Source organism: Homarus americanus, unplaced genomic scaffold, assembly GCF_018991925.1.
Source record: "Homarus americanus isolate GMGI-L3 unplaced genomic scaffold, GMGI_Hamer_2.0 scaffold56333, whole genome shotgun sequence".
Lineage (NCBI taxonomy): Eukaryota > Metazoa > Arthropoda > Malacostraca > Decapoda > Nephropidae > Homarus > Homarus americanus.
The window spans coordinates 12,836,864-12,855,672 of record NW_024734940.1 but is presented as its reverse complement, the minus strand read 5'-3'; the positions used below and the strand labels follow the sequence as shown (position 1 = coordinate 12,855,672).

At 37.2% G+C, this 18,809-nt stretch overlaps 1 protein-coding gene across 1 annotated transcript; it reads right to left on the bottom strand.

Annotated features, from left to right (window-relative positions):
* Window positions 1-645: 645 nt before the first annotated feature.
* LOC121870689 lies at window positions 646-17,802 on the bottom strand. Its single transcript, XM_042372641.1, has 5 exons — window positions 17,667-17,802; window positions 9,684-12,201; window positions 8,949-9,092; window positions 7,142-7,429; window positions 646-5,015 (listed from the first exon to the last, which is right to left on the bottom strand). The coding sequence occupies exons 2-5, from the start codon at window positions 12,195-12,197 to the stop codon at window positions 3,309-3,311; spliced, it is 4,653 nt and encodes a 1,550-aa protein (XP_042228575.1). The 5' UTR covers window positions 12,198-12,201; window positions 17,667-17,802; the 3' UTR covers window positions 646-3,308.
* Between the last annotated feature and the right edge of the window lie 1,007 nt (window positions 17,803-18,809).

Sequence of the window (18,809 nt, the reverse complement as noted above, 5' to 3'; positions counted from 1 at the left end):
GGGACTCTTGAAGGTGGAGTGAAGATGTCACTGACTCCTACCCAGCCTCTGGGGAGTCTCATGCAGCATCACAATGTCAAGCTTCACCTCCAGAGACAGTTTTCCTGGGTGCATTGGTCTGGCCTTCCCAGACATTTTGAAAGTTCCACTACTCACTTTAGTCATAATAACAGAGTGAACGATGATAACATTATTGCGGCCGACACTATTTACATCCTGTTCACAACATGAGGCAAAGCACTTTACAGTCACAAAAACAAAAAATCACCTCACAGCCACCAAAACAGAGTAAAATGTTGAACGTTAGAGATGTCCTATCACTGAAAAAACACCAATACTGACTAATAACCATTGAGCTACATGACCATGTGCAATCACCATGGAACAAAGCTTGGTACTGTAGTGCACTGGGTGGCAGCATGCGGGTAGACCACAGCTAACAACGACCATCTTTCTTGCAGATTGTTTACATCGTAAATAGAGGCATCGATGGACTTCATACAACTCCATCATTAAAGTGGAATATCATAGATTGGGAGATCGTAAATCAGGGGATACCTGTATTGGAAGCAGAGAAGATATAGATACTGATACATATCATTTAACAGATAATTGCCAACTAATTGGTTTAAAGAAAACAATACACAATTTTTAGTGTGTATTTTTAGCCTTCTACAGTTCTACAGGGTTACGCAAAACTTTCACACTATTCCTGACAAGCACACATTAAATTTAAAGCTTATAGTTATCATAAATAAAGCTACACATTTGTTAAGTAGCTCTAAACTGGTAACATACATCTTACATATTGAACAACATATACTAGACTTGACAAAGTTACAGCAGACCTTTCAAACATTTTGATATATGAAATCAAGCATAATTGAAAAAAAAAATTAGGACCAATTAAATAATAAATAACAGAAGCCATAAAAGGCCTACACATTGTAAGGTAACAAACAACACACTTCATACAACAGACAGGTGACAGAGATGGCAATTAATGGCCACAACTAGTTCTACCCACCAGCTTTCATTCCTTCAAGTACAGTACTCTATAAGGAACTTGCCTTTTAGATAATCTCAACAAAATTATAACTGCTGGTTCATGCCTTCCACCATTTGAACAGCTGCTGTGAATGACAAACAGGTTACAACACTTCCCATTACCCCTGTAGTTACCAGTACAGTATTATACACAAAGGTACATCTTCAAACGCAGTATTAATAATTAGACCAATGGCGTATGTGAAGCATTGTAGAAAATACACTGATGATAAAAAAAATTAAAAGGTTTATAATAGTATATACACAAATCTGTACAGTAACTGATTTAAAATATCAATGGAGAAATACAGAGGAAAGTTTCTAAGACCTAAAATAATGCTATTCAAAACAACTAAATAGATTTAGTACACATGCCAACCACGTATTTATGAGCAGTTCTAATTATGACCAACATGTGGTAAAAACCAACTGCATTTCTGTTAGTAACCTAAAGTAATAAAGTATACTTTTTCACATAAGACAATGTGCTGCAAATTTACTTCACATATCAATACCCTTAACCAATAGGTAACCATCTAAGTCTGATAGTGATTTAATTAAAATCTTCCAATAAACTGACCTATCAAAATAAGCTCAACTATTTATATATACTATAAAATTTCTGCAAGAACGCTTCGACATACTGTGCAGTACATGAATAAAACTATAAATGAATTATTAAATAACTTCTGAATTTAAAAATTAATTTCAGAAAAATAAAAAAGTATGGCTGAGGCTGCTGCATTAAAATGAGTTGAGAAATTATCATTGAAAGCACAACAACAAAAATTCACATGCAGTATAAATAGTTGTATGCTCACAATCATAAAATTGCTTTCTTTCAAAAATATGTCCACCATTCATACAGTCACAGGTATCCCATAACAATACAGATACATTCACGTGGGAGGAGACCTCTTGCTGGTGTCCACGAGAAAAGACGTATGAAAGTTCAATAAGGTTAGCAAGAACCATAACCATCACAACTTCTACAAGGTTCATATCATCTTATTGTCAAACCACACAAAAAATTGCTAAGAAACATGTATTCTACAGTTTAAGGTAACTAATTCTGTGGCAGTTTTGGTAAAGGAACCACTAGAGGAATAAAGGCTAAGCTTGAGCCTACGGAGCTGATAACAAAGTTTACACAACCTTAATGTTATCATATAAACCACTATTTCTCAACTGCATACAAGTTTTCTTACAGATCTTTCACAATGCACATATAACCTAGAAATTTAAATGTACGTATTGCACTGATGAGTTCCACAAAATTACATTTCTGAAAACGTTGCATGACCGGTGTCACTGGTTACTTTAGGTTACAACTAGAATAAAAAAATTAGACCATTCTTAAAATTCCAAGACAATACAACATCTCTATAATCATAAAGTGTATGTATATATATATATACAGTATATATATATACTGTACAATAGTTAAGAACCAATTTGCTAAATATACCATAAACTCCTTTAGAAAAGTATCCCATAAACTAAAATACTCATGCAACCTTTCACTATTTAAAAAGTAGAACCACGTTAGTCTGTGACTATATAATACACATTATAAAATTATTAAAAATTTGGCATTAATTAAAATGGTGACTTCCTAACACAATACCATCAATACTGTGTAGTCTGAAGCCACATATTAATGGAAGCAATTCCAAAACCAACCTTCACTAAAACTGCCAGTTATTTTCTTGAAGATCATAAAGCTTCAATAACAAAAGACCTATTTTTTTTTTAAATTGAGGAGATATACTGTACGTCAATACAGTAGCACTTCCCTAATTTTATGAGTTAAAAAATTCAACCTAAGCTTCACCGATAGTTCTGTAATTTGGGCCTGATAAAACCCATACATTATTTTTTTTGCACACAGTGCAACATACTGTACAGTATCACAAACTTAAAATAAAAAATAAATAACAGGTCATAAAAGTCTTGCTGAGAATTATCATCACTTAATAAATGTAGTACCTCACCTAAGAAAAGGTAAGTGTTATGTCAAGATTAAACTAGCCGATGGTAACACTAAACAACAGCAGATTATCGAAGTTCTACTTACGTTTTCCCCTCATGGACTCTCAATCATGTTACCTAAATTTTTTTATTTATTTTTTTAGAAAAATAACACTTCTGTATATCTGGCATTGAATGATGACACATTCTCTAACTTCTCATTTGATTAATACTTTGCCAACAGAAACTAGACATTTGTACATACAGTTTCTTTTCAGTTTGAGATTTCCTTACAGTTCCTCATGAACAGCATGTCTCTCAACATGGAATGCCTTCATATGTACATTATAGTTGCTTTTTTGAGTAAAATCTTTGCGGCAAATGGTACATTCATACGGCATTTCCCCCGTATGAATCCTGACGTGATTGTCCAGATTATACTTTCGAAAAAAAGCTTTACCACAAAAGGCACACTTGTGCTGTTTTTCGCCAGAATGCTCACGTACATGAAGCTGCAAATTGTTTTTATGAATAAAAGATTTTCCACATTCATTGCATGTGAAAGGACGAATGTTTTTATGACTACGTATATGAGCCTCTAAATCTTTTTTACGGTGGAAACTGCGCTCGCATAACTTACATTTATGTGGCCGATCACGCACACCCATATGAACCCATTTGTGAGCATCTAAATTACACTTCACTGCAAAACTTTTATTACATATATTGCACTTGAAGGGCTTAACTCCAGTATGCGTCCGTAAATGTAACGCCAGTGAAGATTTCTTAAATACTTTGCAACATATATGGCAAGTGGAATTATTTTCAGATTTTCCATCAGGTGTTTGGTGGTGTGGGTCATGTTTCTGACGAATGTGTTTGGTCAAGCTGGACTGGTGAATGAAACACTCTCCACACTGTTGACACTTCTTTGGCCACCTCTCGTGAGTTTCTTGATGCCATGCTAACTTCTTTTCCGAGGGAAAAACTTCATTACACGTATTACACATGAAGTCCCTCCGTACCTTTGTCTTTCCTTTGCCTTTTGAGTGAGCCTTAAGCTTGTGCTTATTTAAACATACATTATTTTTATAAGTCTTTTGACAGATATCACAATCGACCTCTTGGCCATCCATATGAGTAACTAAATGCCGTTTGAGAGCTTGTCGTGTGGTAAAGGCTCCACTACAAGTTGCACAATGATAAGGCCTTTCACCCGTGTGGGTCCTCGAGTGTACCTCTAATTCTGACCTCCTTTGGAATCTTCTACCACATTCCTTGCATTCGAAGAGTACCAAACCCATATGGAAGAGCTGATGCTGTGACCAAGAATAACGGTTTGGATAAGTGCGATTGCAAATGAGACACCTTAGGTCTGCCACAGTGTGTGTCTTCATGTGCTTTATCTTTGACAGTCTCTTCTTGAACACCATATGACATATCTGGCATATGACACGGGACTTAAACACCATCTTTCTGTGCTCGTGTAGAGTTTCTGCTGTTGGAAATCCTAGACTACATTCAGGACATTTATATTCACCATCTGAAGCAAAATTCTCCAGCATATTTCGTGTTTCTTCCTGAAGTGTACCCATTTCTTCCTTACACTTCAGAAGTGATATGCCTGAATCTTCCTCGGTGTCCTTTTTAATCCCTGATTGAACAGACTTCACTTGAGTGGCACTTCTTATTACCCCAGATTTTTCCATAGCCTCTGCACAGGGTGAATGTTGACCAGCATGTAGTAATTTTTCCTTTAGACTCTTAAACATTTTATTACACACAAGACACTTCCAGTGATCAAGGTCAAGAGGACCACGGTTAATCACACCAGAATCGGAGTCACTGTCCCCATAACAATCACTCTCATATTCAAATTCATAGTCCTCATCTTCTTTGGCCGTCTTCACAAGGATTGAACCTTGAAGACCAGAGGTTGATGGAATTGGAGACAACTGACGATTCAAGCTATTACAGCTTTTTTCTAGTGCCAGCATCTGGTTTGAGATAAAAATTTATTAGTACACTTCCATACACACCATACAAGTTTATGTTGCTAAGCCTAAGATCATCATATCTACTGAAATTGTAAACTATCAATATCATCTTAATAAAGTGATACCCAGGTTATCTTTAAAACCTGTTACTTGAGATAATCATAGGCTTCTTTATTTATTCTTTTTACATGTACTGTACAGTACTTCAAAATATGTAATAATATTCATTCAATGCAAAATCTGTTTTTGATGGTAATGTATCATGCCTTTCCTGTTCGTTTTCCTCATATACCAAGACCAAGTACTTCTCATAACACAGGGCTGCCATCTGGAGAGTACAATGTTCTTGGACAATCCCAAGTGCTAAGCCCTGAGTGATGTTTGAACTTCAATGAACAAACTAATCATCCCTACCTTCCTATCACACTATTGGTATAACCTTGGACATGGGACCAGCATATTTATCATACTCTTCCAATTTTGTTTACAAAATATCAAAAGGAACAGGACGTCTGCCATTTCTTTTCCAGCTATTAACATACCTGGTGATTTTTTTAAGATGTTAGTGAGTCACAGACATCAAGAAAGACTCCTACTCTCTTCCCAAAAATAGTACCAGCTGTAAAATCAAGTCCACTATGTAAGATGCAATTAGCAGTTTTGCTACACTCCTCACACTGACCAGGGTGAAAGCAGTTCAGATTACAAGCTACCATGACAAGGGCAATATACAGTATATGGTTATCCAGACCATATATCACAAACTCACTACTGGGAGTCTCACAACCTTTACCCTTGGTCATTCATTTGGAATGGACAGATAAGCTATAAGCCATCAGTCACCCCAACAAGGTATTATGAACTACTGTAATTTAAGTTCAAACTTAAGAGGCGGTAACTTGCTAAAGCTCGAGTTGCTAGAGGAAACCCATATACTGTACTGTACTATATAACTCCTTGTGATACAAAGGGTGTCATAAATGTAAATAGGAAATGTTACCTACGGGCCCCTCATAGGTATGTTTCTGAAGATAACAGAAAGGTGTGAGCCTACACGGGAAATGCAGTCTTTTAGGAGAGGAGTAACTAAAACAGTTGCAAATATGTTGAAACCCTAATTACTTCCACCTGGTTAGTAATTACGAGCTACTGGATCCCCTTGTGTGTCCTAATATGACCTGAACTTGAGCACAAAGGATCATTAAAAAATAGTTTTAAACAAAATATTAAATAAAGGATCAACTAATCCTAAGATCCATGGTAACTTCCAAAAAGGAACTTTCCTGAAATTGTGTTCAAGACTACAGTACAGCTTCTAAGGAGACTAGAACATCTTCACAGTCACAATACACAAGACCCAGCACCTGGTAAAATAATGTTGAGCTCTGTACCATTGTTACAAAGCAATGCTAGTAGTGCTGACCCCACATACCAGCCCAGCAGTAAACTAACAATGGGTCATTAAGCAAATGTAAATACTCTTATAATGTGATAAAACACACTTAAAGCACTATTTGCCTACAACTGCATGGCAAACAGTATATCTTGAAATGATAAGCATTTAAAATATTTCAGAGGAAGTGCTTAGCTCCCAAAGTACTTGGAGCAAGCCAGGAGGCAGTCACCTCTGTACAGTCAGGGGACTGGCATTGAGGGGTGGTTGTGCTGTCCAGTTGTAACCAACAATAAAAGGTAAACTGGGCAATGGATGAGTATTAATGCAGCTGTAAAGACTCTTCTTTCACCTCGTACAATTGACACCTCCAAAAAACCCCATTTTGGGGGGCTACATTTGTATACGGGAGAAAAATTGCCATTTTTCTGGAACTTAGTCCCAATTACACACACCAAAGACACTAAAAGGCCTGGCTGGCATATCACTGACACATTGACTGTACAGGATTTACCTGATCCATAATTTAAGTTGTTAATCAAAGTTACACATTACAGAACCACAAAGTATAAGTTTATGATCATCACCCAAGGCCATACAGCCCGATTACTACATTCAAATCTCAAAACACTTCTGAAACAGCACTAGGAAATACTGGTTACCTTACTATGCATTAAATTTCAATCATGCACTATTTTGGCTTTTTATCTCTTTAAGCATGAACTAAACTTACCTTAGAGCTTAATTTTGAATCTTCCATCAAGTCGGCAAAGGTAACTTGTGATTGCGCCGATGAAACAATGGCATTAACATGTGAAGAAGTTGCTGTTGAAGGAACTATTGTGGGGTCATGGGCTGAGGAAAACAGCTGGGTAATACTAAGCCCTTCTGGTGGCAAAACAGTGCAGCATTCATCTGCAGAAAGATGCATTGTGGTTTCTACAGGGGGCATCTCTACAACACCATCTTCTGTATGTCCTCCAACCAGGCCAGACATTGACCCAGGCTGTCCCGAGTCAATCTGGGGAAAAGAGTTTGAGGTAAAAAAAAAAAAACCTATCCTTAAATGAATATGATGAATGCAATTTCTAATAAAATCAGACAAAAGCATTGATTTTTTCTTCATTAAAAGGATAAAGGTCATGCTGCCTTCTCCCCATAAACACTGATGAGGTTTTAGCTGAAGATGCCATTGGTACTGTACATAGGAAGCGTTATGCTAGTTTAATACAAACCAAGTCATTTTGAGAAGCATTGATTAGTGAGCTTGAGAGGCTTTATATAGTCTATCCCCCCAAAATGGGACGTTTGGCAGTACTGTACAGCGGTAATGAACACATATCTCACTACCATGTCCTGGGTTCAGTCCCCAGCCTGGTGTATAAATGAGAAAAGTGTTATGCAGTGTAACCTAACCTTACCTAACATCCGAGGCTTTCTCCTGTAATGACACTGGACAATGAAAGCCATACCAAAGAACAGACCAACCACCAAAGCAGGGAGTAAATTGATTAGTGGCAAGATGATAAATAGATAGACAAATAAATAAAAAGGGCCAGAACTACAAATAACCAACAGAGCAAAACTATAATGACAAATTCTCACCAACCATCCATTCACATTTGTAACAAGCAATAAATAAAAAAATAAAAAAAGAAAAGAAAAAAGCCTACTGAAAAATGGAGAATGAGTTGATTTGACAAACTTATCACACACAGACATACATACAGTATACACAAGGAGAGAGAGAGAGATAAACAAATGAAAGCAGAACATCTTTTCACACTGAGAATATGGCAATTGGTCTCCATACTCTATTCATTAATTTATAAAATATTAGACCTTTTCAAACTTCACCTACATTAAAAACAGAGAAAGATGGAGAGAGAAAAAGAAGAAGAGAAACTCCACAGTCTGTTTGAAGAGCTATACTAAAAATGCCTTTGTCAGTAATGTAGTAATGATGATGACATTCTTGTAAAGGAATTTTTTTTCACCACCTTACTTCCATATGGACACTATATTGACCGAAACTTTGGGTCCACCTTCAATTTTATACAGACAACCAGATACGCTAGTTCCAAGGCACTGCTACAAATCAGATACCATTAATGTCTCCAATTTCTACCCAAGTATAATTAATCATGATCTACAGTCTGGCCGGCCACACAGAGATGAAGCATTACTATACTTGGGAAACTTTCCATGTGGTGTGATGGATGGGATAAAAAGCTACCATTCAGTCTCCAGTAGTTACTGCTTGGCACTACTGTATATTATCATCAACCTTCACTGTGGCACAAAACTTACAGGAAATACCAAGTTATATTGATAAACACTGATTTATGAATGGTGGGTTGGGGGAAGCCTTAGGTACAGTATGAGTACAGTGCCTTAGAATCTGTTATAAACTGTAAATGTAAACACGTAATGCCAGAAAAAATAAATGGTTGTCAGTACAGTGCCTAGAAACAATATAGAATACAAAGAAACTTTTCAATATAAGGTACAATACAGTATACCCACACACACAGCCTTACCTCTACTGCATGATCGAGAGGTGTGATCAGAGCTGGGGTCAGAGCATGGAAGGCTGAGGAGTCTATTGAAGGGTACGTTCTTGGGGAGAGGTTCGCTGGGCCTGGCTCACCGGCAAACATGCAGCTTCGATCGTAAAACATGAGCTACAAGGAAGGCAATAAGACACTCTCAGTTTTAAAGTTGTAAATACTGTAATTTTCCTTTAAAAAACACCAAAAGTGCTTCATAGAACAAAGTGACTATGTAGAAGTGTATCCTGACAGTTATTAACATACCGGCACCCTCCTTAAAGCAGTTTCTTCCTTCTCTCAAACTTCAATCCCATAATGCCAATACCTTGCCCCATTCCCTCTATCATAGTCATATAAATTCCCATGATCATTCTTCCCAATTCAAATTCTCTCCACATATCCAAACACATCTTCAACACTATATATCAAAATATTAACTCCCAATTTGTTCCTGCCCTTTTTTTTCTTCATTAGTTCATCATGATGTTGCTCTAGGTTCTCTCTAATCTGTGTTTTATTGTTTTGCATTATAATTACACCACATTCCACTCCCACCACCTTGCTACCTCCTCCTGCTTCACATCCACACTATTTCACTGACTCAACAACTCCTCCTCTACATTCCTCTCTTTAAATCCTCTCTGGAAATGTATCAATGTATCTCTCACAAGCGTGGATGTAAAGATAACAAGGTAAACAGGAAAAATAAGATTAACAACTTACATCCTGTAGTTCTTCATGTGGTGTGGCTCTCTCACTATCACTGTCAGCCAGGGTCTCTGATGCCTTGAGAGACATAACTTCCTCTGTCTGCTGGCTGCTCAATTCCCGTTCAAACATCTGGTCTTCTTGAAACATGCTCTCGTTTCCAAAATCCTCGACTAAACTTGGGTCATCTACTAACTCCTCCTCTTGCTCTTGTGTTGAAACTTCCAATTTCCCTACAATGTTGGTGGAAGATCTGATCATAGATTGGTTTTGAGATGTTTGAGTTATCTGATAAGATGTGGTCCTATTGGCTGTGGAAGAATTAGGTTGTGTTGAACTACACTGAGGTTCAATCTTGCATTTGACCTCTTGTTTCTTATCTCTATTACTCTCAAGTGCTGGAGGTATACACTGCTGCTCCTCATACACAGTCACATACGAATTATTCACTTTCCTTGGGACTGACTTCTGACTAGATGTTCCATTAACAAGAGATGAACTTGTACCTGGTAGATTTGACGAATTATCACCGGCAAAGACTTCTTCGACAGCTCCAAGGACCTGGTCGTCTACATATACCATTTCTTGTAGAGTAGAGTCACCCAAGAGAGTATTGAAGTTGCGATCTGATGTTAAAAAACTCAGCGGTTGATCATCATCACAGCATAACATATTATCTTCCTGATCTTCTCTGCTTGTTTGTCTGTTCTGGTTTACACTACCAGACGTTTGGCCGACAGGAGTCAAGGTAGTAGTTATTCTTGAGGTGTTACACATGTCAATATCCATGTTCGAGTCATTAACTTCAACCTTTCTACTTATTGTTCGTTTTAATTTAACATCATTATTAATTTCATCGACAGTTGTAGACACCTCAAAAGAAATCTTATTGCTATCCCTATTGTAAGAGACCTTATCACTGCGGGTATTTATGCTAGAGCTATGACCTTGAGAAGTGCTGCTAGTACCACTAGATGCACGGCTACTATGACCCCTATCATCAAAAATAACCTCCATTGGTTCATCTACTGGAATACTAAATGAACTGACTGTCCCATGGCGAGTGAAGCTGTCAAGACCATTTTCTATGGTTATGTTGCGGGCAGGTGAAGGAACATTTGGGTCTATATGAATGTTAGAAGAATCTTGAAATTCTGAACCATTTCTGCACCTGCTTGTGATGGGTATAACCAAAGGTGTTGCCAAAGGATCAACATCTTGCTTACTTTCACCATATTGTTGTTGTTCGTCATCAAAATCGCGTGAATTATCATTATCACCCATATCTGAATCAATCCTCAAAGGATTTTCTTCTATAACTGTTTCAGTAATATCCCCAGATAAGGTATTAGATGAAGAGGAACACACATCATTCTTCACTTCATAGCAAATTGGTTCACTTTTAGCAAAGTAAAAGTCTGTTTTCCTTCTTCCAGTACTAGTTGAGGGCTGACTTTCTGTAGTTTCACTCTCTTCCTGACTATCATTCATCAATAATGCTCTTACTAACTCCTGGTTTATAATCTCTTTCAGTCGATTCTTCTGCCCAACCAGATCTTTGGGCAATGAAATACTAATATTTTTACCAATATTTATGGTAGCTTTCTGGTTTACAGTTACTGGTTCACTTCTTGTCTTGAAATAATTTCTATCATTATTTATGATATTCTGGTTTGTATTTGTTTCCAATCTGTATGAATTCTCTACAGAAGGTACTTGAATTTCTTCTTGTGTCTGCTGAGGACAAGATTCCTCAATATAACAGATAGGTGGCTCGGGCAAAAGTGGTCTAGGAGTTCGTCGAGGGATACTGTTATAAACCCCTCCCATAACTGTACCTGGTCCAGTAATAGAGACAGAGGTGGGTGGTTGATGCTTAACAGGTACAGTTTGTGTTGTAGTGGTAGGTGTCTGAACGAACAGAGTTTGGTTGGCTGATGGGGCAGCAGCAAGCATAAGCCCCCCAGAACTAGGGATAAGATAGCTGACCCCATTGTTTGCAAGAGGTAAATTATTGGGGATTACACTCCCAGCGGGAAACATATTATTACCAATGAGAAGGTAATTGCTGCCGGTAGCACCATGCTGCAAAGGGGTTGCTGCAAGGGGCATGCCATTTCGGGAAGGTTGTATCAGAGGTCCAAGAGACCCTAGCCTAACAGGTTGAGCAGGGGTCGGATGAGGTGTAGGAGATGCCTGAGGTAAAGGTCCAAGGGGGGCCCCCAAAGTCTGTTCATGAGATGGATTTCCAGCAAGGAGCAATGGTGTCTGACTGGTGGTGGGTCTTGGGGAGATGGGGGCCACATTATTCACAGATGGAAGTGAATAAGAAGGCCTACGAGTTCGTCCAGGAGGCCGCCGGCTGGCTAATTCTGGCAGTGGCTGCCCATTAGTGACGGCACGGATAATTTCTTCTTTACTATGACGAGACAAATGTTGTGTCAGGTTGGGCTGGTTGCAACCACATACTGGACACACACCAGCACTACCTGCACCTCCACCACCATTCACACCCTCGCCACCCGCCATTCTTCTGGAAAGTAGAAGACATGTATAAATTAGAAATTCAGCATATAAAAAATGAATATCATGACAAATAAGGTTTTACAAATAGATGAACTAAAACAAGTTATCCTGCAAAACATGTATAAAGTACAGCATTACTGTAAGTCCAAAATGCAACATAAAGAATTTTTGTGACAAAATTACTATATACTGTATATTGTTATATACAGGGTACAGTATTCCCTAAAAGCTCGCAGTTTTAAGCCTTGCGTCCCCCAGAAACTCACAGACTGCCATGGAAAGTAAATAAAATAAATCTGAGGCTGTGTGCCAGGGGTCAAGAGGAGTCAACACACCAGGACAGTATAGAGCACCATATTTCCCAGGTCATAAGATGCACCCTATAATTAACAAGGTATATTTTGGAAAAATAATTTTAGCAGATTCAATAGCCTACTGTACTGGCAAAGTCAAGTCACTGGCTATATGGTATCATGTTTCTCACTACCACAGCTCACTATCACTTTATGGACCTATTTAAACATTTGTTGGTACTATTAATAAAATTTACCTAATTTAATTCAAAAGGATATAATATACGTACAGGTACCTACGGCATACACATAAATACTGTACTCATCAATAATGGGCATGTTCACTAGGAACTGTCCATTACAGGGATTGTTTACATCCTGTGCACCAGATCAGCTAACATTTTAGAGATATTGTCTTTCCATTGTCACTATCACAACTAACTATCACTGTGTGGACCTAATGTCCATACAATGTTATTTCATGTTTATTTATATTATTTCATATTTATTATATTGTCTTATGCATACATAATGTTGTTATACATGTACATATAGCTATTTACATATGTATTTTGCACACTCCTGGGACTGGCATGAAAACTCGCGGATTTTGCTTTCTCACGGGGTCCATTTTCCCTAACCCCAGCGAGCTTTAAGGGAATATTGTATGTAAGAAATAAACAAAATTAAGTTACAATGAACTGGAATATATGTGGCACACCTGCCAAGTACTAGCCTCGTTTTGGGTTGGTTTCATTTTGGAAAATCTTAAGTTATACAATCAAGATCATATTGTAGGGTAAGGAAAGTGACCACCACAGGAGACATTCTAAACTGGAGTACGGATCTTAATGAAATTTGACACGGGCGTTGGTTAAATTTTTTAAGAATAGTTATACTGTAACTGGGAGATAGGTTGAGTGTTTGAGTCAGGAGAATAAAGGTCAAACATCAAGGACACTGGTCAGAGATGTTAGTCGTCCTTGTTTCTTCAAAATTCTATTGCCAATTCTAAATATTTTTGTTCAGAACAATGGACTGGCTTGTTATACTTATAAATTTTTTCATAATACCTGTACTGTATGGAGAAGGCATTTCTGACAAAGAAACAAATAAATAGTTATGACATTATTCAAATTTAGAGGACTGTTCAAAATAAACTCCAAGCCAAAGTTCAGATTAAATACACTAGGATAAGGAGGCCAGTCCCTTCATTACTATTGACAGATATTGTCCAGCTGAACCTCTCTAGTCCAGCAATTTTAGAAATGCTGGTTCAACAACTGTGGTCATAATTACTCCAGTTCTTAGCTGCTTAACTCCTAGGCTTCAGTTCACTTCATATAATGTTTTGTAATTTTACAGTACAGACACTACCCGGGTTATGGATATTCTCCCATAAGTCACACTGAAAGAATTACGGGTTGCAGATAAGTATCCATTGTTACGGATGTTAAGTAGTGCATCATTGTGACACTCGTCTTTCTTTCCTATGCTTCTATTGTTACTATATATCCTGTATAGTTTTAAATGAATGAAAAAGTATTGTATCGTGTATGTACAGTCGGAAGCAACAGTCAAAGCCATGGTAAGTGAACGCCTGGCGATCGGACAAACCCTTCTCCCTCCCCTTCTCTGAACGTTAATGGATAGTTTGGGAACTATCGTGGCTAGGGATGTTGCACTGTGTCTATATCGGCTTTCACTGGCTGTGGCTCTGGGTGCTAGGAGGGGAGGGAGGTGGTAACAATTACTGCTTCTAACTGTACTGTATAATAATTGTATATACAGTACATTATGTGCACTGTACTGTGTTCAGTGATTACCTATGAAAGGGTCAATTCCGGCTTATGGATAGCCACCAGGAACGGAACTCATCCAGAACCTGGGGGAGTGTTTGTGATGTTATAACCCAATCAACTCACATCACCCCTGCTGGATGTGTGGGAAGGCAGAGCCAGTACCTGTGATCACCTGTCTTAGCCTAACTATCACTCCGCTCCCTATAAGCTGATGTCAATGATAGTAACATTTGTCATGTGAAGTCACAACTCCTATCACCTCACGTCTACAGCCTCTCACCTTGGCGGTTCCTTTGAAATATTGAAAACTTGACTCCGACTGACCATAGGCAAGTTGGCAGTTTAATGAAGATAAATTACCTGCATCTGACAATCACTACTCCTGGTACTCTGATGAAAAACAACCATTGAAAAACCTCCCTGGTTTAACATGTATGGTGAGGCGGAGTCACGCAACACCTGATAATTTTCTGACTAGGAGCTTTCCTCTCAAAATATCAGCTAGTCCACTGGGCAAGTGCCAGGCACATGAAAAAGCCCAGCCCTTAGTCCAGGCACTGCTAATCTGCACAGCCTGAAACAATGTCTGATTTCACCTCTAAAATGACACTCTTTTGCGGTTTCTTGATACACGGTATGCTTGGCAAAGCACTAGAAGGTCTTCTTGCACTCACTATGCAGGTTTTGGGGCAATTTCTAAAAAAGTCATTGAGTACAGATTAATACTGTACTGTACTTGTACCAACTCTTATCAGTTAGTATCAATGCATGTAAAAAGTTCCATTGAGGAGCAAGCAATTGAATTATTTCTTACTGTACAGTACAAATACAGTATACCTTTAAATATTAGTTTATTTTGGAGGAGTTATTAAAAATAGACTGCACCTATTTTCTCCTTTAAAAATTTATTCTTTTTAAATTACAGTATTCTTCAGTGACAATCTGTGGTCCAGAAAATTCTATTATCCAGCAAGGGGTTGTCCCATGGTTCCCAGATTTGAGAGGTTCAACTGTACACTGTAATACAAGTACCACTAGCAAACGAATTACAGCAAGACCAAGAATGAAGTACTGTACTGTATAATGGATACTGAGTAATAGAGGTAAAGCTCCTGGTTCACCTAAAATCAAAATTAAGTCTTGAGCTTACAGATGAAAATGGAAACCACCTGTCATTACAAGACACTTTTCTGTACATACAGTACATACTTATATACAAACAGTAAACAGCTTAAACATTTGTCAAGCATTACAAAATGTTATTTATGTGGTCACCATTTTGATTTGGGGCATCAAGGTCACTGCATAAAAATAAATTACTTGCTTTATAAAAACCAATAGTTTGACACTGTTTTAATGAAAGCAGTGCAGGAGTTCATTCCACTGACATATTCCAGTACTACACAATAAAGTGCCCTTAACAAAGTTATTGACTCGTGAAACTCATGTGACCCCAATACTTCCCAAGTTATACCACACTCCCCAAAAAGTAGAAGTGCACACATGCACACAATGTGTGGATCTAGATAAAGACACTCGAGAGGTCCTCACTTCACAACTATAGAACACCCATTGGAGTAATGATAGACCAAAAATTAATATACTGTATACAGTACAGTACAACCATTAAACTGGTGATAGTAGTAATTAACCCTGTGCAGTACTATAATATCCAAACATGAAATTTCTAAAACAAAACAGATGATGTTATATCTCTGCCCCTCCTCTTACAGGCAAGTGAAAGGTATGGTACAGTATTAGAAATCTTAGGAAAAAATCTCGAGCAGCAAATGATATAAATCCAGCTATTTCACTGAGAAGGAATTAAAACCCGGGATAAATGTACCGGTAATCAACACAAAGTGCTTTGTACGTGTATCCCAAATTCATGTGACAAATATAAGCAAAAATCTTTATATACCTGTACTCCCAAAGTAATTATTATATTTCTTTTAAACCGTTTCTTCTTTTTAACAAGAAATATTAGTTTTTAAACAAAACTTAACACAGGTTGATTTGAATGTGGTGCTCATGTAAACAAAGCACTAATATCCAAACAAGAGGCCTTCTACTGCATCTGTACAATAAATGTATCTGGTTATGTTTTACAGTAAACCCTCATTCTTAATGCTACATGAAACAAAATATCTCTTTCCACAATATTCTCTGTACTCTCTAGTTGATTTTCATGGACCACAAGAGCAGGAATCCCACTTTATTTCACCTAAAGATTAACCACTCTTAAGCTAACCTATCCTAACCCCTCAGTAACATTAGGGTGGTTAACCTTAAGATGAAATAAGCTGGAGTGCCTAACCTCCTTGTAACCCACCTTCAGTAGTGAAACATGCAGGCTATGAGTGAGGAGTGGAAAACATTTAATGCTACACAACACAAACCACCAAAAACTAAACTAACTTAACCAAAAAGAATTCATAACTTGGTCAGGTTAGGATGGTTTATAACATATGGAGTTAATAATTATCTCTAGATTTCTCTCCCTTATGACACAATACCATATGGCTCACAGATTCCAACTGCAGCATGGTAATGGATTATTTGGGTAGATATTTCTTTTGTTTTATGCTGTACTAACAATGTGGTTTTCAAGTCAAACACTGGCCAATAGGTCTAATACATAAGGTAGCTGTTCAGTAGGCATAACTACTATGGTGTTTGGAGGCTGATCAGTATTAACTCTACCTGACTGTAAATTTGAAACACATGTGGCTGTTGCAAGACAATGAATCAATAACAAAAAAGTTTGTACACAAATACATAAGGTCACAACTTCTTTTACAATGAAGCCAGATCCAGTAAGAGTAATTTACGGTATCCAGGTGGTATGGTAGCATAATATAAGGGCAAGTATGTATGGTTACAAATATACAATCAATCTTTCTTTGTGTGACTCCAATAGGTTGAAAAAAAAACGTACTGTACAGTATATATTCACACAAGGATATCAGAAGTTAAGAGTTATAAAATGAAAAGTAATGTGTTCATCTCCCAGACTCTTAACAACATTATTAACAAGGTAAGTGATATAACAACTAAATATTTTGGGTGAATTCTAGCTAGTTCAGGTTGCCAGACACCACTACAATGTCACACGTAATCAATAAAACGGACGACTCGGTAATTCTCTTATAATCCATCCAGTAATAAAATATGCCTGACAAAAACACGGCTTAGGAAATCACATGATATCGACGGGGGGTTTTGGGCATTACTACACGCGATTCTGCATCTCAGTAACAAGAATGAAAGGATGTCAACTGAATTGCAATGCACCTGAAGGCTTAGTACATTTTATCAAGTGACCTGGGAGAAAAATTACTACAAACTGCTCTCATATGGAAAGCTTGATACCTTACCTAGCGGGCAGCAGTCAATTTCCTATGCTTTAGGGGGGTTAGAGAATCGTCATAGTGATAAAATAAGCGAATTCTACCCGACCCTTTTGTCACGTCCCCTGTAATGGCGGGCGCTTAATACACAATGTTGAGAGGGTTTCTTCTGGAGACTTAATACTTTTAAAAAACTTTAATTGAAATAAAACATCATACTTTAGAGAACTGAAAATCAGAATAGTCAAACTACATATAGTATTAAGAAAAACACCAATCAAAAACCATAAATGATGCAATGATACATATATATTTTACAACAACAGATTTATCACTATCTGCAATTACAAGTTATCTGACACTATTTTCCTTGATTTTAACAATTTGACATAAAAACCTATACCACATTCTGTATGTATGGCAACAAATTTCAACAAACTGGTTTATTTTTCACATTCCATTGTGTAAAAAAAAACCAAGTTGTCATTTGGAGTGCATCAATCTCTTGCCTCGGTAGAGTACGAATCAAGAAATCAAGCCAAAGTTCAAAATAATTTATGCTGGAAATCAAATAAATTGTTAATATTTACAATTTGAATAAATCAACAACACATATTCTATTATAGAAAAGAAGATGATATTAAAATGTTGTCAATATTTTTTTATCATTGATCAAAACTCAAATAAATGGAAAAATATGTGCAGTTATTAAAGACCGTTCATTGACAACATAAACAAAAGGTTGAAGGATCAGCTGAGAAATGAAAGATTGTTTACTTGTCTTCCATGTATCTAATATGGCATTAAAGTCGGATATTTGGTAGCCTTCTTACGCAAATATATTCCAAATAACAAAAATATTCATACAAGTCCATTGTTACGTTTCTGTGATCTGTTACCATCTTTGTTAACGTTAACAACGTGATTGTGTTATCTTCCTTAGATTCCACGCCGTCAGGAGCAGTGTGCCCATAACACAAGTCAGCACCCCCAAAAATTGTAATTATTCCAGTGTTTCCCCATTTCAGATAAAAAATATTATATATACAATACAAAATTGTTTCATACATTAAATTTACTAAAGTCTAAATAAAAAACTAAACAAGGTAACATTTTTTTTCTTATGAACACCTGCTAAATACCCGATATCGAATATTGCAACGCAAAGCA

Bases quoted from the DNA above. Each gene is read 5' to 3' on its own strand.
- LOC121870689 (XM_042372641.1), bottom strand. From the start codon at position 12,197: ATGGCGGGTGGCGAGGGTGTGAATGGTGGTGGAGGTGCAGGTAGTGCT. The intron at 9,093-9,683 runs GTAAGTTGTTAA...CCTTCCTTGTAG, and splicing joins CACATGAAGAACTACAGGAT to CTCATGTTTTACGATCGAAG. The intron at 5,016-7,141 runs GTAAGTTTAGTT...ATCTCAAACCAG, and splicing joins ATTCAAAATTAAGCTCTAAG to ATGCTGGCACTAGAAAAAAG.